At 36.7% G+C, this 27,755-nt stretch overlaps 1 protein-coding gene across 3 annotated transcripts in view; it reads right to left on the minus strand.

Moving 5' to 3' along the window:
• Gmds (GDP-mannose 4,6-dehydratase) overlaps window positions 1–27,755 on the minus strand; it is a 615,427-nt gene that overhangs the window by 284,984 nt on the left and 302,688 nt on the right. For 2 of the 3 annotated variants that reach the window (XM_005335160.4, XM_078020438.1), the window contains exon 7: window positions 19,774–19,901. In XM_005335160.4, the coding sequence (XP_005335217.1) occupies window positions 19,774–19,901 (128 nt within the window). Of the gene's footprint in view, window positions 1–4,433; window positions 4,581–19,773; window positions 19,902–27,755 lie in introns of those variants that run through there. The other variant, XM_040282195.2, reaches the window with a different exon arrangement.

The following is a 27,755-nucleotide window of genomic DNA, read 5'->3' on the forward strand; positions in this document are numbered from 1 at the left end:
CAGAATAACTGATGTAAACTTGAAAAAAAAGATATTAGGCTATATGAATTAGTTATTTTACTTAGTAATTTCATAATATTAAAACATGAACTCAAATTCAGAACTAGAGAACACCTTATTCTGTTACCAGATATTTTAAAAACATCATTTTACACTAAATATTAAATAATGCTTGTATGAAGAATTGTTTATTAAGCTGGAATCATATTCTCAGATTATGAACCTAGAACTACACAGAACTCTAGTCTCTGACTCTGAAGATGAGAAAAATCCATATGGCAAAGTGATTTTCTAGAGGTACAAGGAGCAGTAGCACAAAACTCAAGACTCAAAATCTAGCAAGAGGGACACTACTCACCAAGAACAAGGTGCCGTGGGTCAAGTCACACAATCAATCACCCCCACCAGTCTTCAGCCCAAGAAAAGAGGAAGTAGGACATGAAGGATCAGTTTTCCAGTTGGAGGTAAGTTGTAGAAGTTGTACACATTGAAAATTGTGTGTGTGTAAATAAAAAAAAGTGAAATTAATGCCCTCAATGAACATGATAGCTTTCCTCTAGGTAAGTATTATTAACCCTTAAAAAGGGCTATAGAAAAACTGCTTTCTGCTTTTAAGAAAAAGTTTGGAATGGGGATGTAACTCAGTGGATTATTACACTTACTAAAAAATGTTTTCAAAGTTCACTGCACTTGCCATTCCCTGTAATTGGTCTACAACATTTTTGGCTATTGAACACAGACAGTCTGGTGTTTTCATGCATCCTGCAACTGAATTTCCCCTCTTGAGTGATTTGATACAAGAGGTGTTTCCACAGCCTGGACTCTGCAGTCAGGGGTAGGCTGAGATCTATGACATTTCTAACAACAATGCACACGTACACTTGATGTAGGTAATAGAAAGGGCATGAAAGTAACATTTCTAAAACTAATAAGCCTTCCCTACATACTTATTAGCAAAACCAGAGGTAGGGAAACTGTGTCCAGGGGCATGCTAATGTCTCCCAGAGAAGTCCAGGCAGGAACTTCAGCTGTTCTATCTTTGGACCATTAATACTGGATGTTGAGTCAGGCTACCTCCCAAAACACCTACAACTGAAAAGTAATTCTTCTCAAATGAAAACTGGCATGTTAAGTGTACCCTCTAGGTTTGGGGAATGTTTCCCATCCCCAAATAAATTTTAAAGCACAAAGAGACAGTTAGAAATGGTCACTCGGCTGATAACTGTGTTTTATTTAGTAATCTGTCAGATATGGCAGAAAAAAACTGACCTTTATATTTTAATTTTCTTTGCTTGTTCTTTTTCCCATTTTAAAAAATATGGAATTTGTCAAAAGAATTAACAGAAATCATGAGAGTATGATATGCCTTTCCTTGTCACACTGGCTCATTTTCAAGGGAAAAGAATTATAGCCAGAGAGAGGATGTTGCCACACGCGTATAATAATGGCATGAACCATCCTGACTCGCAACATAAATTGAACCATTAAAGGATTTAAGTGTTCCTCATTAACTTTTATTAGCCTCAATTTTTAACTTTTTTCCTTCCTCTTAAAATTAAAACTGAGTATTCCCTTCAAGTTTGCACACCTTCCAGGAGCATTCAGACTAAAATGGGTCTTTGTAGGATCACGGACTGGTTGTCTATGAGGGAAAACAAAACCTCAAATAATCAAATCCTCTGGTACAGAATTTCTTTCAAAGTCTCTAACCCTTTATTTAAAAAATAGTAAGTCTAAGGCTATAATTTTAAAGCTTTTTCTAACTTAGTCCTGGGAAGAATAAGAGATTTCATATTCCTGTCATTTTTCTGTTTATCATTCCTATCATTAAAAAGGATGTAATCTAATCAAAGCCTTGTGGAGAAGGCTCCAACTTTGTAGAAGTCTTCCTATGTGTATGGGGACTAGGTTAAGCACTTTGCCTTTATTATCTTATACAACAAAGCCTGAAAGCTTTAAATAGGTATAAGACACTCTTATTATGAAATGTACTACCCACTGGTTGATTAATTCAATATCAAAAATAAACAAACAAACCAACCAGAGAAAGAGAGAAGAAACAAACATATTATATAAAAAAAAAACCCTTTTGATGTTTGTTTCTAAAAATAAATGTAGCATGTCATAAAGTGATAAGTACATACAGGGCAAGAGATTTTTTTCAAAATGGGTGGAATGTTATAACATAAAAACACAAAATTACAATCTTGTGCACACACTCCTGTAGAATTATGTCTAATGACCACTTGATTTTTTTCTGCCACATTAAAGGCCCAAATAACTACAAAAAAGTACCTTTCAAAATTAGATCTACATTTACCTCTGTCACACAAAATATGAATTGAGCAGAGATGTTCAGTTGTATAATTGATGTGTAATCATTATCTGTTGCAAATTTGATCCTTTATTTTTGTCAACTGACTCTTAAAGAAACTCAGACATGGCAATTATGTCCTGATTATATTTCTAGTTACCTTAATAAGCAAATTCGGTAGCCACTATGTATAAGAAATTTTAGAAGCAAGTTTTCTTTCTTAAAGAATAAAATGGTGCAATTCTTTTAAATTTAAAATACTCTATTCCAGTTCTAGGGGAAAAAATAATACTATGTCAAAAAATGACAATACTATGCATTTTTTTTTCACCTTGGAAACTTTAGACTTGAAAGAAAGTTTTCCATCACTCCAGTTGAATTCTAAGACCACCAGTATAACAACACCACTCAGAAAACCACAGGGGTGGCCTTGCTAGAATATACATAGAGTTGCTGAGGAACAGGAAACGAAGCCAGATGGTTCTGCTGAGGGAAGCACTTTTTTTTCCTTCATAAAGCCAAAAAAGTACTAATAGGTCAAACACAAAAATGCAGATATGGTAAAATAGAAAGCTAACAGGGAGATTTATGTAAACAAGACACACTTAGTTTTGCATTATGTTCTCATCTACATCAGTAAATGGATGCAGAAAAGGAAAAAGAAAAAGAAAAAAAGAAAAGTAATACAGTAGATTTATCACTTAGATCTGGGGGGGTTTCTTGACAGGGAGAAAAGCTACTAATTCTGCTTGAGCACTGTTATAAAATTTTGGAAATTCAAACACACTGAGCATCTGCGAGTTATTGTGAAAACTTTTTTTGGTGAAACTTTAATACACACTCTGATATAATCACAGTTTATACCCTGGCTTCTTATACATCTGGTTAAGTGTGGTTGATCACAATTGCATGAAGTCCAAAAGCAGTACAACAACCTGACAGCAATCTGAGCCTGCTTCTAGAGTAGGAGGACCACATGCTTTGAGCTCCCTCAGTGCACACTTATGCCCTAAAATTTCAGAACTGACCTGGTACTGGGACTTGATTCAGGCAAGTGTCTCCCAGAACACCTGGCTTTGTATGAACAATACTCTCTATATAACACCCTTATCTTGTCTTCCTTGATTTGAATATTTGAAGCTCAACACCTGGCTGCCTAACCTCTCTTCCAACAGAGTGGTCAGTAGACATGTTTCTGGCTAATGAAATGCTCATTCTGGTGGCCAGATTTCTGTGGCCTGCCCTTTCCTGCCTGAGCCTGGGTGGAAGGTACATAGGACAGGTGGGCTGAAGTACCCTTGTGATCATGAGAGGCTCAAAATAATACCAAAGACTGGTCCTCACATCTGTGAAGCATTCAATGGCTGGTAGTTGCATAGTAGTCCTAGACTTACTGCACTCCTTTACTGATATATGAAACAACTGAGATTACCAGTGTCCATATCACAAAGGCCACAAAGGGACTTCAGATTCTGAACTCTCTTTGTTAAACCAAGAATATCTCTGAATAATACTGTTAGATGATGGGTACTAATCTGTTAGATGATGGGTACAAAAAAGTACTAATAGGTCAAACATAAAAATGCAGATATGGTAAAATAGAAAGCTAACAGGGAGATTTATGTAAATAAGACACACTTACTTTTGCATTTTGGAGATGATACACAAAGTTGCTTCAGTTTTATAGGAATTGATGAGGCTGATCTAGCTTGCGGTCTGCCTCTCTGGAGTAGTCATTAATAAATGAGCAGAGTAGTCATTAATAAATGTGCACTGAGTCCCTGTGTTCAGGGTGCTGTGGGAGGGGTGCTGGGGACTACCAAAAGGAGACAGCTGGGGGGGGGCTCTCAGGAATGGGAATAAAGAGAACTTAAGGCCAATATGAAAAGTGGCCAGGAGTATTATGGTGGGGTTAGGAGAGAGGACAGGTCCTGCCCACGGACCAGTGGGGGCCAGACATGGATAAAAAGCCCCATTGTGAGGGATTGAACTCAGTGTCTTGCCATTACTGAGCATGTGTTCTACCACTGAGCTATACCCCTAGCCCCCAAAAGATTCTTATACAGAAGTGTTTAACAGTAGCTGTAGAAAACCTACACACACTCTGTAGGAAGAAGAAAAGCATTCTGCAGTATCATGTCAGGTTCTTCATCTGTGGGATTTCATTCCCTTCTGGCTGCACTTCACCTACATGTTCAGAGGACAGTTCCCAGGTCCCTCCTGCAGCCTCTGACTCAGTATAGTGATGCTGTGTGGGTTGTCCATGCTGGAGGGAACAGGGAAGGGAAAAGAGAACAGAAGGAGAGGAAGAGAGAGAGGCAGTGAGGAATAGGAAATGTCAGGGTACAGTGAGTTAGGAAAGATCCTACTGAAATATTTAACTAAGCTAATGTAATTTCTTGGAGGCCCACTAGACTTCTAACATCCCAGAGCCCTATACCACACGCAATTAAACAAGCAAACCCGTAATTCATTAGGGATAATTTTAATAGATGACTCATTTGGCCCAGTCATTCAATGATGCTTTGGTTTCCCAAAGGCCCTGGAAGATAGTTAATCACAAGGAAGCTTTCAGCTACCACTGACAAGCAACAATGGAATTTAAACCACCTCTGCCACTTCTTCAAACTTCTTACTGCAGGTTTTGTGAAGATAAAGATCAAATGAAACAATTTCTGTTAAACTTGTATTTCCTGTACAGAGGTGATACCTTCCTTAAATTGTATGATTGTACAACTATTAAATTAATACTTACTGCAGAGGAAGTCTCCTGTTTAGAATGCAGAACCTGGCCTGGTAACTTTTGGCTCTTCAAATGTTTTACAGTATGCTTCTCAATTTCTCACACTGGAGCAGCCTTATAGGATGAGTAGAGAACTTAGAAGATCAGTGATAGAAATGTTAGCTTGTCTGCAACTGCTAGTGAGAGGCATATATTTGTTAGATGGCCAGTGTTTGAAGTCAGTGAAAAATGGGTTTAAAATCTCACAAGGATGTCTAAATGTACTAAAAATCACCCTAGAAATAGCAATGTGTCAAGAAGACATCACACTGAACAAACCGCTCAGTACGAATGAGGACTTCAGATAAAGGCTTCTCCTTTCAAAGTCAGCCAATCCTTATGACAAATACAAATATAATTCCTGCTGTCTTAACCATGCTTAGAGATCTATTGGGAAAATAGAAGAGGTCAACTGTCCCAGGGTTAAGTAGAAATCTGGTGAAAATTCTATTTTATTTTCAAACTTGAAATTTAAGATCAGTGAAAAGCACAAATAAATCTTGACGTAAAAGAGATACTATAAAAAATAAAATGAAAGTGTGTAGCCCTTGTAATCCTGATTTTTGCCTTTTCCTGGTGAAAAGAAGGTAGGTGGGCTGCTATACCCTGAATGAGTACAGATATGGTGACAGGATGGCCCAAGAGGCAGAAAGCCACAGTCACCTCCCTGGAATGCAACCTGTCCCCTCCAGCACAGGCAACCCACACAGCATCACTACACTGAGTCAGAAGCTGCAGGAGGGACCTGGGAACTGTCCTCTGAACATGTAGGTGAAGTGCAGCCAGAAGGGAATGAAATCCCACAGGTGAAGAACCTGACATGATACTGCAGAATGCTTTTCTTCTTCCTACACAGTGTGTGTAGGTTTTCTACAGCTACTGTTAAACACTTCTATATAAGAATCTTTTGGGGGCTAGGGATATAGCTCAGGAGTAGAACACATGCTCAGTAATGGCAAGACACTGAGTTCAATCCCTAGCAATACACACACACACTTCTTTAAAATTTCACATATATGTAAAAGCAAAGTTTTATTATTAGAAGGTGACCTGCTTCTACTTTTTGTGTATGTGTTAGAATTGTAAGATAGGAAGAAATAACAGAAAAATCTTAAGATTTTCTGTAACAATAGTATCTGTGATGGAAATTTGGGTCCATTTAGAAGAATCTATTAAAAACAAGACCCTGGAAAACTAAAAGCAAAATACACTGATGAGCATGCAAATAAAAAGATTTCTGAATGAGATGATGGCATGTTATCAGGCATGCCCAGGAGCATTTGACCAGTAAATAAATGAAGTTTTTGTGATTTTTAAATTTCGTTTTTTCAGTCAGGGCCAGTTTATCATTCATTCTGTTCTTCTATCTGCTCAGAAATCCATCTTTAAAAATAAGAATAAAGTCTAATAGTAGAAATCTAGATTCTAGTAGAATCTAAAAACAATTAGGAAATGACCACTATATTAGCACATACAGGCACTTCTCAGTGTCCCTTATGGCTTATAAGCAATCAGACAGAAACATGCTCAGAAACATTTTGCTGCAATCAAGTAAACATATCACGACTCAGCCTGAATGTGGAAAGATAATGGTCAGTGGGAAATGTCTTATACTAAGAAAACATCTTTTACTAATACAAGAAATAAAACGTATTTCATATATTTAGGTTTCATTTTAACAAATTTTATAAATAAATAGTAGGGTAGGATTTTATGAAGAAATGATTGAGTATTTACTGGGCAGCTGATATCACCAGACACACTTCGAGGTGCAATTAACGAAAAATAGGACTAGAAATCAGGTCCTGCCATCCAGGAGCTTACTAGATGGACTGAAGAGAGATAACAGTCCTAAAGTCACTATCCTCAGAAGTCCTGCTCCTCTCAGATTCTGAAGGAAGAAATGAACAGCAGTGATTTGTGCTCAGTCATTCTTTCTATGATATGAGAAACATAGCAAGCACAACTGGTCCTAAGTATTCTTATATAACCCTGAGAGGTACCTAAGGGAGCTATCCTAAGGAGTGATTTCATTTTTTTTGAGAACTTTTCTAAAAATTTCCATATTTGAATCTTAAACCAACATTGCAAAGACAATTTCTCAAAGGACTTCTCAATTTTGCCTTTAGATAATTCTGCTTCTGTAGAATGGTCCTTGTGAATTAAATGGGCTTAGTGGAAGTCCAGTTCTTTTCTTTCAGGAGAACTTCATTTAACTCTACCCCAAATTCATGCATATGGAACATGTTTAACTTATATGTATGATATGCCTATAATTTCTGGAGTAGCTCCAAAAAGCTGGGAACTCTGGAAATCTAACTCCAAGAGGACAATGGCTTTTGAATATTCTCTATAGCAAGGCAGAGTAGGACATTTAACAACTTCACTAGCCTATTTTACGGTGATTTCACTGCAAGTGAAGATGTCAAACACCTATTCCTATACAATTGTGGAAAGCAGGTTGTGCTCTGCTGAGTTACTCCATGATGCATGTGGAAAGCAGGCTGTACCTAACCCTGAGTTACTCATTTTACAAAGCAGTTGTTTGCCAGGAGTTTCTTCAGTTTAAGTGCTGAGGTGGAATTACTCTACACCTTATTTGTATAAGTAAAAAATCACATCTACCTGGCACAACCATAGGAAAAAAAACTGACAAATAATCATGCTAATAAAAATGATCACCTTTGAACTTAAAGAATTAAATCAGAAGCACATGGATACATAGGCATATCAAAACCCCATATCAGATAAATCAGGTCCGTGGGCTCATCAAAGATACCAGACCACCAAATGAAGTTTCCCTTTTCTGAAGCCCAATAAAAGGAGGTACTTCCTAAGACCGGACACAGTGGCACAATGACTGTGTCACCTGATCATTTGTCATGAACCTTGCCCAGGAAAATCACCACAATGACAATCCTCTGATTCTCTGTTTCTGGGCTTTAGCTCAGTGTCATTTCTCCAGCCCACAAGGATGCTTGGCCCACTCCAAGCTGGTACCTAAAGCTGACACTCTGAAGCTGCCACCTGTTCAGACCCTGGTTTGTGTTTTGACATCTTGGTGCCTTGAACAAGTTCACTGGCTGGTTTCTAACCTCATATGACCACCTGTACTGACTCTTGCATTCATATCTGCTCTGGGCCTTTGCTCTCAGTCCAGCCTCCTGAGCCCCTTTACCCTTTCTTAGTCTTTCTGTGACCTGTTTATATCATTGTATAAAGTGTGATGAATGACTTGAGTGTTATAGATATTAGTAATTAAGATTGGTATAAAACAATCTGTGTTTGCCCAGATTATAACTATTAGGTGAACATTGAGAATTCTGTAAATGGCAACTTCTCAAAGTGGTGTGGCTTATGAATTTATTGTTATTCAATTTAATTCTGATATTGTGGAATGACATGAATGCTTTTGGTCTATGTTACTGGTATATCTCCCTCACAACACAATACATATTTGAATTCCTGCAATGTCTGTCCCATGTCACCTGGCCTCACCACTACTGCTGTGGACAATCAGCCATAGATCACCAGGACAGATGACCCCACCAATTCAAGTGACTTTTAGGATCAACTTGCACTGCAAAGCTATGTTATCACAGCTTCACTAAAGTCAACAGGTAAAAAAAAAAAAAAACATAATCTATCTTAAAAATTCAAATGATCCAACACTAGCAGAAGGGATCAAACTCTTTTTAACCTAAGAAAAAAGGATTAGGAGAATCTTTGTGAATCATTGCTGTGATTCCCTTACAGAGAATAAGCAGAAGACAAGTTTTAGAATGGACTAAATAGAAGCAGAAAATAAAATGTATTTCTTTGCTTTGGGAAACATTCAACTTGATAAAGATTTCATTTTTGTGGCTGTGGATGCAAAGGCATAATGAACTCATTTGTATCAAATGATCCCCCGAAGCTGAGCCTGGAAACCTGGGACTCCTTGAGGGCACTCCAGTGGTCCACAAAGTGACAAGGCAGAGCCCCAGGGCCTTCCCACCAAGTTCCCTGAGAATAAAACATGTAATTTTGATAAATGATTTCCTGCCATAAAGGTGCTCAATAAATAAGACAAAGACAAATGATATTTTAGAATGAATTTTAAAACAGATTTTTACTTTTGGCTTGGGGTGTGTGTGTGTGTGTGTGTGTGTGTGTGTGTGTGAGAGAGAGAGAGAGAGAGAGAGAGAGAGAGAGAGAGAGAGAGAGAGAGAATATGAGCGTGTGCACATGTGTGTGCCAGAGGAAGAAAGACAAATTAATTTATAGTATTCTTGTCCACAGAGCACATGAATATAAGAGAAATATTGCCTTAACTATAAACCATTTTGCTGTCTTCCAAAGGGCATTAGTATTAAAGTGAAACACTGAAGATCTATACCTTCTAAGAAATTTATCATTAATCTGTATTTATCACAAAATTATCATTAAATTTATGTGTTGTTATTTGAGGTAATTCCACCTATATCACATAATTAGTCTTGTTATTAAAATTAAAAAATTTTGTTTGTGGGTGGAAGTAGACCTGACCTGGAAGAGAAGCTGGGGGCAAGAGACCTAGGGCAAGGGACACACACACACACACACATACACACATACACACAGTGCTGGGGAGAAATGGGAAGGGCAGGCCAACCAGGGCTGAGGGAAGAAGCTTAAGGAATTTTCCCTATACAGGGAATGTGAATGTATCCTTGTCTAAGCGTGAAAGGCACCTTTAACACTGTTTTCTTAGGGCTTTCATTCTGAGAGCTTGAACCAAGACTTTCTTAGGGACAAGTGACACTTTATGATCCACAATGGTATGAGGACACTGGGCATCAATGGGAGTAATGGATCAAAAGGTGGAGTATAAGCTTCCTCTAAGTGGTTAATTGCTACCCATTAGAATGTAAATGGCATTTAAGCAAGGTTTCCTAACTCATGCCAGCAGGCTCCATGCCTACAGAACTTGGAGGTCCATCTATTTGCACTTCCATCCTCCCCCCTCCTCTCTCTCTCTCTCTCTCTCTCTCTCTCTCTCTCTCTCTCTCTCCACACACACACACACACACACACACACACACACACACACACACACAAACTGCTTTTCTAATTTAATATCATATGCTAAATATTATATATTTAAAATCAAGCTGAAAATGTCTTCCAAAAATGCACCAATTTTTATGTTTCTAAATTATCTGTGCATGATGGATAACTCAACTGAGAAACACAGATAGTTATCTTTCATTAAGACAATTAAATGGGGCCTATAGTTTTTGATTGGAGGACATGGCCACTCATGAGCTGTCATTCCCAACAAATTAAGACTTGGCCAGATGAAACAGACAACTATGACCTTCTGAATTTGTCTTGGCTTATTTTAAATACTACACTGAAATTTTAAAGGTTTGCTACATAGGGCTGGGTTGTAGCTCAACTGTTGAATCTTTGCTTAGCATGTGTAAGGGCCTGGATTTCATCCCTAGTACCACCAAGTGAAAAAGAAAAGGGAAAAGGAAAAAAAAAGTTTTCTATACAATGTTTAAACCAAAACCACAGATGACAGAAAAAGAAAAAGGAGAAAAAAATTGTTTTCTTCTTTACTTGGATGTGAATAGTATATTCTTTAGAAACAGGAATAGTTACTCAGAGCAGACACTTTCGATTTCAAAAATATAGGAAACTGTTACAAGCCTCCCCTCCCCCATAAGACCATTCTTTCATTTTTCTTTATAAATTTATTTATTTGTTTATTTATTTAAAGGCAATTCCTTGAGCTACCTTTCTATAAATGTTTGGTTTGTTCAGAAAAAAAAGAAAGAAAAGAAAACATCATGTTCCTCTAAATGCTGATAAAGGGAATATTGTTTATTTAGTTCTTTTCTTTTCTTTTGGTACCAGGTACTGAATTCATGGGTGCTTACCCACTGAGCCACACTTCCAGCCCTTTTTTAAATTTTTTGTTTTTGAGATAGGGTCTCACTCAGTTGCTGAGGCTGGCTTTACGCTTGTTATCCTCCTGCCTTAGACTCCTGAGTATTTTTCAAATACTATATAAAATAGACCTCTAGAAGGTTATAAGATTCCCCCTCCAATGGAAAATAGCAGTCAATACCTCACTAGTCAACATAAAAACTCAAAATTAAACACATAGTAAGCATCATAATGTATTCAATGAGTAGGTCACTGGCATATTTTCTATTCAATCAAGAACATCTCAGATTCCTAAGTAAGAATATGGGCTCAGACTTTTGCAGGTAGTAGAAATCCTATCATTCACCTTATTCCCTATCAATTGACAAAGATTGCATTAGAATAGATTTTCCAGGAAAGTCCCCTTGGAGCGCTCTGCATATATTCATATACCATCTTCCACTGCACTGTAAAAATCTTAATGATACTGTTCAATGAGAGATCTCCACAGAAACTCAGTGTGTGTCACTCTGTGGTCACTTTACAAGTAGAGCCTCACCTCTTTATTAAGTGAGGCTTTACTAAAATATGAATTCTGACAATATTAACACTTCATATAACTGAAACACACAAAAAGCTACTTTTACATGCTACTCTCCTAAATGTAGACACACACACACACACACACAAACACACACACACAAACACACACACAAACACACTGGTTGCTGGTGATGCTCCAGACAGGAATTTCCTTTAAAAAAGACCTCAGAAAGTTTAAATGGTATGTTTTCCTTTCAGATTTGTATAACATGGGATGTAAAATGTGGACTGAAGAAAAGATGATGAAATAGTGGGTCAGTTCTCTCCAGTTCTGGTCATAGTTTATGTTCCCTGCAGAAGGGTCTCTGCAGCAGCTGAGAATTAGAAGCTGCAATGAAGGTCCACTCATTGAAGGTTCAATGGACAGAAGGGAAGGGAGACTTCAGCATACACCTCCCCAGACATACCCTCTGCATCTTTGCCTGATACAGCTGGAATCACAGGTACAGCAAGAGCTCACATATACCCCTATCAGATCTTAACTTCCATATGTCTCTCTTCCCCTTTGGACCACTAAAATCAGGAAGAGAAGAGGGAGAAAAGCAGAATTTTCCAACTCTCTGGAAATGGCATGTTATACAAACCCTCCTTCTAACACCCACACTCCCCTCACCAAAATTAAATGAGTGGTTAGAATAATATGATACTACATTCAGAAGAACTTTAAGCCAATCCCTAATAATCTGAATGTATCCTGGATTTCCTCCAGATGATAGAACTCTCCAGGGCCATCTATGGGGTTGGCTCCTAGGAGGGAAACCTCTCACCAATCCATAAATAGCTTTTGCCAAGTCCTTGAAAGTCTTGGACCTGGTCTCTTAACTATCTGTGTCTCCCAAAGGAATAGGAGGCTCTTGAGAGTGGTAAAAGCTTCAACTTACTCCCAGTGTAGCTCCTACCAATTAGCTTATGTCTCAATATTTTACTGGCCAGAGTTATGTTCTGGATACTTGAATCAACAGGGGATCACAGTGAAATTTTGTTAATCAAACTCTGGAATAGAATAAATTCTATTCCAGCACATGGCACCATTTGCTAACTCTATATAGTACTTCTATGTATTAATACTTTTTTTTTTTCATTCCAAGGATTCCCAGGTCAAATAAGTTTGGAAAATTCCCTACCAATCTGAATTGTCTATAGTCCACATTAACATATCAGTTTTGGGCAGTGAGTCCTACTATAAATAAATCTGTTTAACCTTGTACAATATAAGATTTTCAGTCATATCTGGCTTTAGACAAAGCTTAGAAGACTGCTGTCTGCAGCAACTAGAACTACGACCACAGGAGGTATTCAATATATGTGGAATGAATATATATTCTGAAAAGTTAGAGGTTTTTTCCTTTGCTCTTTACACTGCCACCACTGCAGTGTTGACTGGCAGTCAGCTGGAATATGGTATGAATGCCTGAAGTGTGTTCTCAAGAAGGTACAGGAAGGTAGGCAGCATAAAACAGGGAGTGAAGGGTTCAGGTAAATAGTTGCTAAGAAAAAAATAATTTAAAAGTTCAAATTGCTGTCTAAGTATATATTACAAGAAATATAAATTTATGACAACTTGTATTTGTATCTATTAGGTATTTACAGCTGTGAGCTATTATTAGCATGACAGTGATTATCTAAATAGTATTTTTATTTTCAAAATGCAGCAGAATTAGATGTTAAATATAGAATCTGGGTGGTAGATAACTGGGTGTTCACAATACAATTTATTCGATTATTTTGCATGTTTAAAAATGCTTATATTTAAACATTAGAAAGATTTAAGTCCCTATGACTCGCCTATTTTGAAATACAATATAACATTATACAGTTTTTTAATGTTCTTTCTTTATTTCAAGTTGAAATATAACATTATACAGTTTTTAATGTTCTTTTTTTCAAGTTGAAATAAGTTTTATCTATTTAAGTAATTTTTAAAGCACTTTGATCTAGAAAGCAAGACTACACTTGGATGCTAATGAACCACAATCAGCCACAGGAAATGACTTTGTACAAATTGTTGCAAAAATGTTGACAAGACAGAGGTAGAGTTTAATCACATATGCCCAGCATGTTAATGCTAATTTTTTACAGGGTTGTTATTATGTCCTTTTCACTGATGGGCAAAGGGAGATATAACAACTTCTCTAAAGCTGGGGGGCAATTCAATGACACAGCTGGGATCCTGTGCACCCTTCTTAAATCATGAGGGGCAAATGTTCTCTACTCCTCAAGAGGGAAATTCATCTACAAGTAAAAATGGATACATCACTTAATCTAAAGATTGATTGACGTTTTTGTTTAAATGAGAGGGATTATATAATTAAAACGTGTGTAAATGAGATGCTATTATGACTTCTTTGATCTATACTTGCAAATAATTCTTCATCCTAAAGCTGATTACCCTGTCAGGATGCACATATGTTTTAAACAAACAGTGCTTCTCCTTTTTCAATCTTACTGATTGTTGACTTTAATTTTGGCAACAAATTAATTTTAATCATAAGTCTCTGGAATAACGTCATTTTAATACATTTAAAATTGCAAGAAACAGTAATATTCCTTTAAGTAGAGAGTTGCAAACTATGAGTGCTTAGTTATTTACGGTATCTTTTTACAAATTGAGACTTTTTCAATACACATAAATGAGAACTATAAAATGCTTCTTACATCATCAACATGTGTTACTATTAGAACCCCAGGAAAATCCTTAATGCACAAAATCCACTTGTCTTGTGGAGCAAACCCAGTCTTAGATGTCAAGAAGACTGTCTGAACTGTGCGAATGTATATGTGTATGTATATGAGTGCGCCAGTGGGCACTCATGCGTGTGTGTGTGTGTGTGTGTGTGTGTGTGTGTGTGTGTATGCCCATGGAACGTAACAATTTCACATTTTTAGTAAAAGGCCTGAGTATCTTAATCTTGTCTGGACATTTTGGCCACTGTTTTTGAAATATTTGCGACAAAAATGTTTATAGATATTTTTATTTTATATGAATTCAAATATGGGTCTTTTGTTTAAGATTTGAGCCAAACCCACTAGTTTTGCTAGACTTGTCCTTGGGGAGTGAGACTCTACCAGAGTCACTAGTTCACAAGATATTTTCTTATTACTTATGTACCTATTCTATAGTCCTTTTTAGAAAGTTTTGGTCTCATTTACAAATGTCATTTCCAGGGCTGGGGATGTGGCTCAAGCAGTAGCGCGCTCGCCTGGCATGCGTGCAGCCCGGGTTCAATCCCCAGCACCACATACAAACAAGGATGTTGTGTCCGCCGAGAACTAAGAAAAAATAAATATTAAAATTCTCTCTCTCTGTCCCCGTCTCTCACTCTCTCTTTAAAAAAAAAAATGTCATTTCCCTTCCCAATCACAAAGTTTTATATGTGTTCATTTCAAAGATATGGGAAAAATAAAAACCACAAAGAAAAAAAATAACCAGTAAGGAATACTACCACCAGGCTGGCATGACATTTCCCTCACCATTAAAATCCAATGGATGTCTGAGCTCCAATACAAACTTTTTTTTTTTCCCAAGTGCAAATAAAATAGAATAGAATTTAATATATTTGATCCCTAAATCAGGAAAAGTGTTTTCATATACTTTCTATGTATTTCTAAGTATATGCAAATTGCTAGGATGCTACACATCAATATATCACCGAGAAAATATCTATTTTTCCAAATTTCCCTTGTGTTTTTTAGTAGGAAAGGCCATTAAAGTTAAATAAGAATAATATTATCTTCTTTTACCCTTATCTCCATTCTCCCACCTTCATAATTTTTAATAGTGTGGACCTATGCATTTTTTATACAGTTCTCTTAAAATATATCTAAGAAGTACTGCTTCCTTGTAATAATAGAAGCTCATATTTAAAGGATCAACGAAGAGAAGAAGAGAGAGAACTCAAATTACTAACATACGGGATGAAAAAGGCAATATCACAACAGATGCTACAGAAATACAGAAGACAACTAAAAATTATTTTGAAAACCTATATTCCAATAAAATAGAAGATAGTGAAGACATCGATAAATTTCTTAAGTCATATGATTTACCCAGACTGAGTCAGGAGGATACACACAATTTGAACAGACCAATATCAATGGATGAAATTGAAGAAGCAATCAAAAGACTACCAACCAAGAAAAGCCCTGGACCGGATGGATATACAGCGGAGTTTTACAAAACCTTTAAAGAAGAATTAATACCAATACTTTTCAAGTTATTTCAGGAAATAGAAAAAGAGGGAGCTCTTCCAAATTCATTCTATGAGGCTAACATCACCCTGATTCCAAAACCAGACAAAGATACCTCAAAGAAAGAAAACTACAGACCAATATCTCTAATGAACCTAGATGCAAAAATCCTCAATAAAATTCTGGCGAATCGGATTCAAAAACATATCAAAAAAATTGTGCACCGTGATCAAGTAGGATTCATCCCTGGGATGCAAGGCTGGTTCAATATACAGAAATCAATAAATGTTATTCACCACATCAATAGACTTAAAAATAAGAACCATATGATCATCTCAATAGTTGCGGAAAAAGCATTCGACAAAGTACAGCATCCCTTTATGTTCAAAACTCTAGAAAAACTAGGGATAACAGGAACATACCTCAACATTGTAAAAGCAATCTATGCTAAGCCTCAGGCTAACATCATTCTGAATGGAGAAAAATTGAAGGCATTCCCTCTAAAATCTGGAACAAGACAGGGATGCCCTCTCTCACTTCTGTTCAACATAGTTCTTGAAACATTGGCCAGAGCAATTAGACAGACGAAAGAAATTAAAGGCATAAAAATAGGAAAAGAAGAACTTAAATTATCACTATTTGTGGACGACATGATTCTATACCTAGAAGACCCCAAAAGGGTCTACAAAGAAACTACTAGAACTAATAAATGAATTCAGCAAAGTGGCAGGATATAAAATCAACATGCATAAATCAAAGGCATTTCTGTATATTAGCGACAAAACTTCTGAAACGGAAATGAGGAAAAACACTCCATTCACAATATCCTCCAAAAAAATAAAATACTTGGGAATCAATCTAACAAAAGAGGTGAAAGATTTATATAATGAAAACTACAGAACCCTAAAGAGAGATATAGAAGAAGATCTTAGAAGATGGAAAAATATACCATGTTCATGGGTAGGCAGAACTAACATTATCAAAGTGGCGATATTACCAAAAGTTCTCTATAGGTTTAATGCAATGCCAATCAAAATCCCAACGGCATTTCTTGAAGAAATAGAGAAAGCAATCATGAAATTCATATGGAAAAACAAAAGACTCAGAATAGCAAAAGCAATTCTAAGCAGGAAGTGTGAATCAGGTGGTATAGCAATACCAGATTTCAAACTATATTACAGAGCAATAGTGACAAAAACAGCATGGTACTGGTACCAAAACAGGTGCGTGGACCAATAGTATAGAATAGAGGACACAGAGACTAATCCACAAAGTTACAACTATCTTATATTTGATAAAGGGGCTAAAAGCATGCAATGGAGGAAACATCTTCAACAAGTGGTGTTTGGAAAACTGGAAATCCATATGCAACAAAATGAAACTGAATCCCTTTCTCTCGCCATGCACAAAAGTTAACTCAAAATGGATCAAGGAGCTTGATATCAAATCAGAGACTCTGCGTCTGATAGAAGAAAAAGTTGGCTCCGATCTACATATTGTGGGGTCGGGCTCCAAATTCCTTAATAGGACACCTATAGCACAAGAGTTAATAACAAGAATCAACAAATGGGACTTACTTAAACTAAAAAGTTTTTTCTCAGGAAGAGAAACAATAAGAGAGGTAAATAGGGAGCCTACATCATGGGAACAAATTTTTACTCCTCACACTTCAGATAGAGCCCTAATATCCAGAGTATACAAAGAACTCAAAAAATTAGACAGTAAGATAACAAATAACCCAATCAACAAATGGGCCAAGGACCTGAACAGACACTCCTCAGAGGAGGAAATACAATCAATCAACAAGTACATGAAAAAATGCTCACCATCTCTAGCAGTCAGAGAAATGCAAATCAAAACCACCCTAAGATACCATCTCACTCCAGTAAGATTGGCAGCCACTATGAGGTCAAACAACAACAAGTGCTGGCGAGGATGTGGAGAAAAGGGTACACTTGTACATTGCTTGTGGGACTGCAAATTGGTGCAGCCAATTTGGAAAGCAGTATGGAGATTCCTGGGAAAGCTGGAAATGGAACCACCATTTGACCCTGCTATTGCCCTTCTTGGACTATTCCCTGAAGACCTTAAAAGAGCATGCTACAGGGATACTGCCACATCGATGTTCATAGCAGCACAATTCACAATAGCTAGACTGTGGAACCAACCCAAATGCCCTTCAATAGATGAATGGATAAAAAAAAGTGGCATTTATACAGCATGGAATATTACGCAGCACTTAAAAATGACAAAATCATGGAATTTGCAGGGAAATGGATGGCACTAGAGCAGATTATGCTTAGTGAAGCTAGCCAATCCCTAAAAAACAAATACCAAATGTCTTCTTTGATATAATGAGAACAACTATGAACAGAGCAGGGAGGAAGAGCAGGAAGAAAAGATTAACATTAAACAGAGACATGAGATGGGTGGGAAAGGGAGAGAAAAGGGAAATTGCATGGAAATGAAGGGAGACCCTCATTGCTATACAAAATTACATATAAGAGGTTGTGAGGGGAATGGGAAAATAAACAGGGAGAGAAATGAATTACAGTAGATGGGGTAGAGAGAGAAGATGGGAGGGAAGGGGAAGGGGGATAGTAGGGTATAGGAAAGGTAGCAGAATACAACAGTTACTAATAGGGCATTATGTAAAATTGTGGATGTGTAACCGACATGATTCTGCAATCTGCATTTGGGGTAAAATTGGGAGTTCATAACCCACTACAATCCAATGTATAAAATATGATATGTCAAGAGCTTTGTGATGTTGTGAACAACCAATAAAAAATAAAATAAAATAAAAACAAATAAAACCAAAAAAACCCCCCAAAAATAAAATAAAGGATCAAAATGTTGCACTATCTGAAATTTAAATCGCAGTTAATTTTTCCATCCATAATAAAAATTAGTATTAGGTATTCAGGAACATACTTATTTTTAGTTGTTATAAAAAATAAAAACACAGGTGAAGAGAATCTGTTAGCAAATGAGTTACTTATTCTCTTTCTTTTATAAATGTTCAAGTTTCTTTTTGAATCACATCATTGCACAAGGATGCGATACCTAGTTTCTCAGAAATCCTATAAGACAGAGAGCCACAGGAGCATAGGAGATCTGTGAGCACCTGAATAATGAAGACAGATGACTCTAGAGAAAAGGACAATGTTGCTATTCTGCTCATTCATGTCTGGCCACATGTCTGGAGATTTCAAAGCATACTAATTAGGGCAAAGGAAAAGGTAACCATTTGTTTACAGAACAGAAAAATCATACTACTCATGCACATAACCCTGGTAACCAAAACCCAAATGTAACTTGTGTAGGAATCCCAAGAGTGAACCTGAAAAATTTCCCTTTAAGTATATCTATTATTCAGCAGTAGTATCATTGAGCATCTCTATTTGATGGACAAGGATCATTGGTGGTAACAAGAAGTGTGCAGAGACACAGCCAGACTCCTCAGCAGCAGAAACCAAAGTTCCATAAGACAATTACTCTCACAGGGATTTCAAAGAATAATGCAGATCTAAAGGTCTTAGATTATAAAAATTGAGATTGGTTATTATTTCTTAAAAATATGAGAACAAATATTTTATATCCAAAAAATTCTTTCATGGTAGGTTTTGTGTGTATTGGATAGGAAAGACAGAAGGTGAAACAATGTGGGTAGGGATCAAAGCTTTAGAAAGAAGAAAAACCAACACTGTAACATTTTTTCCCATCTGTCTAACCATCCATCATCCAAAGTACTACCAGCTCCTTTGTTTTAACTAATTAAAATAAGAATTTTGAAAGATTTCCTCATTCAAATAGCATTCAGTGTAATCACTCCTGAACTAACAAGCCTTCATTTGAAAATATGAGTTTAAACATAAGTGCATTAGCAAAAGTCTGTATGCCACCACCTAAGCTCATGCTTTTTCACCACGTGCCTTTAAAACATCAACCCATATGGGTCTTTGTAAGAATGTAATGAGTTAGTTCCTACCTCTACATAGTCCTTGGCGTGGCCCCAATCTCGTTTGGCATCCAGATTTCCCAAACTGAAACATTCCAGTTGTCCAAGGTAAATCTTAGCTACTGACCGGCTAATTTTTCGAGTAACAAAATTAGCTCCTAAAAAGAGACAAAAGATGTGTTATCAGTGAAGTACATTTGACATGTTACAGTTTAGTGAACCAAACACAGCATCAGCCTCTGGGCATTTCTTTCAATCCCCCACCCCCAACCCCCATCCTGCTTAAAATAATAAAAGAAAAGAAAAAGAAAAAAGATCACTAACTGTCATTTAGACAAGTTAAGAAGGTCTAATTCTAAGTGTCACATCAGCTCTACTTTCATAACAAACATTTTTTCTTTAGGGGATGTCTTAACATTCCTAATTTGCTGCTTCAATATGCAAGCCAGGCATTAGGCCAAAGAAAAGCTATTGGAATGCCAGTTTTTAAACAAAAAATTCTAAAGGGTTGTATAAAGGGAAATGCCAGAATGGAAGACAGACATCTAAGACCACCCTGATTTTTTTTTTTAAAAACACAAACATCATATATTCCTATTACTAAGGCTATTTTGGGGCCCATGGGAAGAGGGGGGAAAGTAACTTAGTTCACAGAGTATAACTAGTGAAAGGAAACCAAAAAGAAAATTTATTTGGGCTGCCTTTCTCTTAACAAAATAAGTGGTGATCGCTCTTATTCAGAAACCTGCACAGCCACACAAATATCAAGAATGACATGATTCCAAGTCAAAAGTTTCTCTACACCATACTTTTGTGCAATGCCATTTTCCAACTTCATGTAAATGTTATCTACAGAAATGGCCTCCTGAGTTTTGTAGAAATGTTTTTAAATGATTGGATGAAAGGCAGTATAAACTGAAGAAAAAAACAAATTATTTTAATGTTCTCTGGTTTTTTAATGAAAATCTCTATTTACTTTTAGGTTGTTTTATTCTTTTTCTCACATTTTTCCTCTTAAGAGATAGGGTCTTACTTTATTCCCCAGGCTGGTCTCCTGCCTCAAACTCCTGAGTAGCAGGAACTACAGACACACCTCCATGCCCAGCTTCTATCTCCTTTTAAGAAATTACGAAGAAGGATAAAATTAAAAGGCTCCACTAAGGAAATTTTATCTGCACCTTTGTATTTAGGTAACATTACCAGAGAACACCATTTCATGCCAGATTCTCAAGATAATAATACACATGTGCGCTACTATGGCTTCATATGGTTAAGACACATTGATATCATAACTTATCACATATCAATAGCTTTACCTTTGTTCTTCTACGAATGAAGAAGGGAAGCAAATATGATGAAAGGTTTTGGCTTCTATTAAAACTGGCATAGGAATAAGGGGAATATTTCTAAGTAGGTTTCCTAAATTTTGGCAAGAATGTGGGCTATCACAGGTTCAAACACATACTAAATTGATTCTACCAACTTGATATATACATTTATACAAATATCATTAAAGAAACCAATTGTACTGCTTTGGGAATTCAAATATTCAACTCACAAGGCACATTAAAAAACTGGAGTTTAAACTTTCCATAGAAAAGTTTGTAAAACATACAGAGGCCCTTCAGGAAAAAGTCTTTCGAAATGAAATGAAGATATATTTTGGGATCACAAGTTCAAAGCCAGCCTTAGCAACTTGCAAGGCACTAAACAACTTAGATTTTTTTCCAAAAAGGAAGGGGGTGGGGTGATGTAGATTAGTGATGTAGATTGGGAATGTAGATTAGTGCCCCTGGGTTCAATCCCCAGTACCCAGAGTGGGTTAAAAAAGGATATATTTATTGGCTACAATTCCTCTAAGTATATTACTAATTAGTAAACTTTCCATTAACTTTTAAAAATTAACTTTATAATTGAATTTACATATTCTGATGTCTGTTTTTACTTTAATGTCAGGACTGAACTATCATTCTAAAGTATGCCAGGTAAAGCAGTGATGCCAAATTATTATTAGACCAACATAAACAGTTCAGATTTTTCTAGTCAGCAGGAAAGCAATGCTTAGGAGTCTAATGGAAACATTTGATCTTGTCTTATTAATTTATTCTTTCAGCCAGTATTACCTAAGTACTACATGGCACAAGCTGAGCATTTGAAAGAGAAAAGGCAGCCCCTGCTATCAGGCAGCACAGAGGAGAAGATCGACCAATAAACCCAGGCTGACCTATTTATAGATTTGTCTATTGGGATACTTCATATAAATGGAATTACATAATACCTGGTCTTCTGGGACTAGAATCTTTCACTTTGTGTGGAGTTTTTCAGGGTTCATCCATGTTATAGCTTCAATTGGTACATCATTCTGAGATCAGGAGGTAGAGAAAAGGCCAGGCAGTCAGAGAATTGGGCACCTGGAGGGGCCTTCCATGATCAGCAGAAAAAAAAACCCCCAAACTGTTGCTAAGGAGTTTGTGAATATCTTACCTAAAAAAGGCATGCATGCTATGGAGCCCACAGCCTCTCCAGAAAAGGGAATAACCTGTGATCAACATCTTGATTGGACATGGGACCACATGGATATCTTGTGGACACTGGGTGTCTTACCCAGAATTAGGTTACAGCATGACTTCCTCTTATTATAACAAATGAGTATAAAATGTTATCCCTAACAGACATTTATAAACTCCTAAACAGGACTGGCCCACTAGCAACCCTCTTGGTACCCCTCCCAAGGGGGTTATTTTGCTTTGCTTCAATAAATTCCTAGACTTTGCTTTCACCTTCTGTTGTCCATGAATCTCATTCTTCAGGTTTCTACCAGATGCCATGCTCCAAGTTACAATTCCTTTTTTTATATCAAAATAATATCCTCTTATATGGAAAAATGCATTTTATTTACCCACATATCAGTCGAAGACCTGGTTGTTTTCATCTTTCCACTGATGAAAAAATGCTTCTATGAACATTTGAATACAAGTACTTGTGTGGACACATTTTAATTTCTTTGAGGTATATAGGGGTGGAATTACTGGGTCACATAGCAAGTCTCTATTTAACCTAGTAAGCAACTGTAAACTATATTCCAAAGTAGATGGAGCACTTCATATTCCCACCAGCAGAGCAATAGGGTAGTGATTTCTCTAATTCCTCTCCAGCATGTTAAGGTCTTTTCTATCACAACCACCCTAGTGGGTACTTAGTGGTATTTCATGTGGTTTTGATTCACATTTCTCTGATCACTAATGACATCAAGCAACTATCTTTTAATATGCTTACTGGACTTTTGAACATTTTCTTTGGGGAAATGTCTACTCAGATCGTTTGCCTCCTTTTTTTTCTAAACAGGGTTGTCTTAAGTCTTTTAAGAGTTTTTACATACGCCAGATCCAAGTCTCTTATCAAATGTAATTCCCCAATATTTGCTCTCATTCTGCAGTTGTCTTTTTCACTTTCTTAACAATGTCCTTCGAAACCCAAAAAGAGTTTTAATTTTGATAAAGCCCAATTGGCCTATTTTGGTTTTGTTACATGTGTTCTTGGTGTCATACTCACAGCTTTGTCTAATCTAAGGTCATGTGGATTTACTCCTGTATTTTCTTTTAAAAATTTTATAGCTTTTGTTCTTACATCTGGGTCTTAGATCCATTTTTAGCTAATTTTTGTACACTGTGATGAAAGGGTCCAGCTTATACATTGCATGTAGAAATCCAGCTGACGTGGCACTATGTGTTGAAAAGGTTACCTTTTCATCACAGAATTTTCTTGGCACTTTTGTGAAGAATCAGTCATAAATGTGAATGCTTATTTCAACTCTAGTTCATTGATCTCTATGTTCATCCTTATTCAGAGTCTTTATTATTATAGTTTTCTAGTAAATTTTAAAATCAGAAAGTATGACTTTTCCAACTTATTTATTTATTTATTTATTTAGGTGCTGGGGATTGACCCATGGCCTTGTGTGGGAAGGCATGCACTCTACCAACTGAGATATATCCCCAGGCCCCCAACTTTCAACTTTTTAAAGATTATCTTGGCTATTCTCACTCAATGAATTTCCAAATAAATCTTAGGATCAGCCTTTTGATTTCTGCCAAAATGCCAACTGAGATTTTGATAGGGATTTTAGTAAGTCAATATTTTGGAGAGTGTTTCCATTCTAACAATCTTATGCCATCCAGTCCATGAACGCAGGACTTTGTAAATGTGTCTCAACAATGTTTAATAGTGTCCAAAGAAAAAATTTTGTACTTTTTTTTTGAGGGGAGATATTAGGGATTGAACTCAAGGGCTCTCAAGCACTGAGCCACATCTCCAGCCCTATTTTGTATGTTATTTAGAGACAGGGTCTCACTGAGTTGCTTAGTGCCTCACCTTTGCTGGGGCTGGCTTTGAACTTGTGATCCTATTGTCTCAGCCTCTCTAGCTGCTGGGATTATAGGCATTCACCACCATACCCGGCTGTACTTCTTTTGTTTAATTTGATCCTTCTTTTGTTTAATTTGATCCTTAATACTTTATTTGTTTTAATATTATAGCAAATAAAGTAGTTTTCTTAACTTCAGTTTTAGATTAATTTTAAATAATATTTTTGCAATCATATGTTTACCAATTAATTCTTAGATGAGGCTTAAAAATCTACTCTCCTTAGGGTAGAAGATGGGAACCTGGGAGACAGAGGAAGGAAGGGAAAGGGGAAAGACTTGGTGAATGAAATTGACCAAATTATGTTGTATGCATGTATGAATATCTAACAACAAACCCCACTAATATGTATCATTGTAATGAAGCAATATTTTTTTTTTTAAATTCCTCTTCTCTTTTTTTATTACTTATCACACAGGACTGATGTTTTTAGAAGAGAACTATATTAAGTAACAGAACATGAGGGCTGAGACCTCAGAGTTCACTTTTCCCAACCATCCCAAATATGCAAATGAAGGCGGAAAGGCAGGACAGGTATCAGCACATGTTCTGAGTCTGTCTCCAGCCCTGTGCTGCTTTCAATGACCCACAGAGAAAAGCAGGATGTACCCCCTTCCTGTGAGATGGCTCCAGTAGTTGTAAATTATCACATATGTGGATAATGAAGCCATTGTACTTATTTTAAATACTTACCTTATTTCTAACAGCCTTAAGTTAGAAATCCCTACCTAGGAAGAATATCAAGAAAACCAACCCAACGGAGCTGAACAAAGGCCAGCTCTTTCACTTAATAGTTTGTGTCAGCTCACACAAACCATTGAACAGCTCTGAGACTATGGTATGCTTTATAATATTAATATAATAATAACATTTGCCATGTAAAACCTAGGGTACATTAATGCAGATGAAATAGTATCACAGATATAAATTGCTATAAAATGAAAGGAATGTCAGCATGTCATTGTTCATAAAATAAGGATAATAAGAAGTAGGTTTGATGTATAAATGAAAAAAATCAAGCTAACAGGATTTATAAGTACTCATTATTATAATGATCACATTAAATTGGTAATGATATATACAATTAAGTGTCAATGAAAAGTTCAAATTTCTTACTTCTTTTGTGACTGTATATCATAATTCTTTGATTTTGAAAGTCTAAGATTGAGGTCTAAATAAACAGTCATTGCCAAAAGTAGGCATGTAGACTTACATACAGGCACTGCTAGTAAACATTTCTTGAATTATTTCAGGTTACCCTTTCAACATAAGCTCAATAACCTTTATAAACACTTATTCAGAATACAAGATAAATGAAAGAGGGATTTTAGTCTAAACATTAGCTCTAAGATTGGAATCACAAGTTTCACTAGTACTTATAGAATGAAAAGAACAGAACTTCTGTTCAGTCAATACAACATGCAAAAAAAAAGCCACTTTACAAACAGCAGTATATGTTGGATAAAATATTATTACCATTTCTTTAAATTCAAAGCTGAGCCTCTAAGAACTAAAGGAAAATCTGCAGGGGAAGGGGACTTCAGCATGTAGAACATGGACATGCACCAAGGAATCTGGTTAGGAGGAAGAATGGAAGGCTACCTCAGGACTAGAAACAGGCTTCAACCTGTCCAAGCCGAGACAAGGCCAAGTTCTTTGAGGTGGGATGCTAAAACTAAGGCTAACACACTCACTGTGTCAGTTACTTGCAACCATAATTCTGTACTTCTATCACTATTATGATCTTAAGCAGGTGTATTATGTTCTTATTGCCTGATTTATAAAATGGGATCAAAATCTACACTAGGAACCAAATAAGTACTACACATTTCAGAGGCTGCAGAACATGGCATTAATGTAAAGTGCTTCCACTATTATAAATGTTTGCTGTCCTGGATATATTTATTGTGATAAGAATTAAAAAAATAATATTCTAAATAATTTCAGCATAAAAAAGCCAAGCATGGTCACTGTTCAAAGTTCTTCCTCCAGTTTAAGATGGACAGGCTAGTAGCATGTGGCAGTGGTCCTTGAAAGGAGAGATTCCCCATCTATCCCATCAAGGCCAGTGGAGCAGGGTGTGAGTAAAGTTAGAAGAGTTGAACCTTGGTCTTCTCACCCACCTTCTTTGGGCCAAGGCATATGGGATAAAATAATCAAATAGACTAAAGGAATCTCCAAGAGGACCAACTTCATGTCTGAGTCCACTAGACAGACTTAGAATAGCTGCATCCACACATGCTAAGCAGTGCAGAGGGACTCTAAAGAGACCCTGAGTTGGGCAAGAGGTGGAGAGGTGAGGGCCCCTGGAAATTGAGGTTTGGCGAAAGACCACCCAGGACTGAATCTGAACTACCCCAAGAACCTTGGAAAATAGAAGTCTGGGAATTTTACAAACAACAAACTCCAAAAGAGCCAGACCTGGGACCAATCCCACCTGCATGGCTACCAGGCAAGGGCATAGCTCTGCACTAAGACCAGGAGGCATGCAGAGTGTCCTACATGGACCTGTGCATACCATCTGTCCCTTTGTCAATACAAGGTCAGATAAGCCACAACTGTGTCCTGAGCACCTGTAAGCCATCTTGAAGAAAAACAAAGGACACAGAATTCCAAGAAAAAACTAGCTTTGGCATTACATTAAGCGGACACTGAGCTACATTTTAAAATTTAATTTGTTCTTTTTGAGAAAAAGTATAACAACCTTTAAGGACTGTATTAATTTCCTATGGCTGCCACACAAACAACCACAAACTAGGTGGCTTAAAACAACAAAAACCTGTTGTCTTATGGTTCTGAAATGAATATCTGAAGTCCTACAGGACCATGCTTCTACAGGGATATCTTTGGGAGAAACTCTTTGTCTCTTTTAGTACTTGACAGCTCCTTATATTCCTCAGTGCTAAGGGCACATTCCAATCTCTACCTCCATCTTCACATGGCCTGCTCCTTTCTACACCTGCTCCTCACTGCTTCTATTTCCCATCAGGACACTTGACATTGGATTTAGGGTTCACCTGATAATCCACAATCATCTCTTTATCTGAAGAACCTTAGTTATATCTCCAGAGATTTTTCATCACATGAAATCACTATCACAGGTTCCAGGAACTAGAAAATGAACATATCTTTTGGGGTCTATCATCCAACCAAAACATGGACCAAGGATTAGAATATTTATAAAATATAAATATAAATATTTATGATAAAATATAAATATAAAATATATTTTGATAAAGTATAAATGGGAAATAGTTTCATTACTTAAAATGTCATTTCCCCCCCAATACTGGGGACTGAACCCATTAATGTTCTATCTCTGAGTTACATCCCCAGACTCCCCCATTTTTACAGACAGGTGTGTCTCGAACTTCCAATCCCCCTGCCTTAACTTCCCAGGTAGCTGGGATTATAGGCATGTGCCACTGCACCCAACTTAAAATATCATCTTAAGAATAGTTAGATAACTTTCAGGAGTGCAATAATCAAATAGGATTTCCACTTGTAAAAAGATTAACTTAGAGGTAATAAAGTAAGTTCCCCCTCTATTTTAGATCTGCAAATTTCCTTCAGATAATCTGAATAACTCT

The sequence above is a fragment of the Ictidomys tridecemlineatus genome, chromosome 8 (genome assembly GCF_052094955.1).
Source record: "Ictidomys tridecemlineatus isolate mIctTri1 chromosome 8, mIctTri1.hap1, whole genome shotgun sequence".
NCBI classification, from domain to species: Eukaryota; Metazoa; Chordata; class Mammalia; order Rodentia; family Sciuridae; genus Ictidomys; species Ictidomys tridecemlineatus.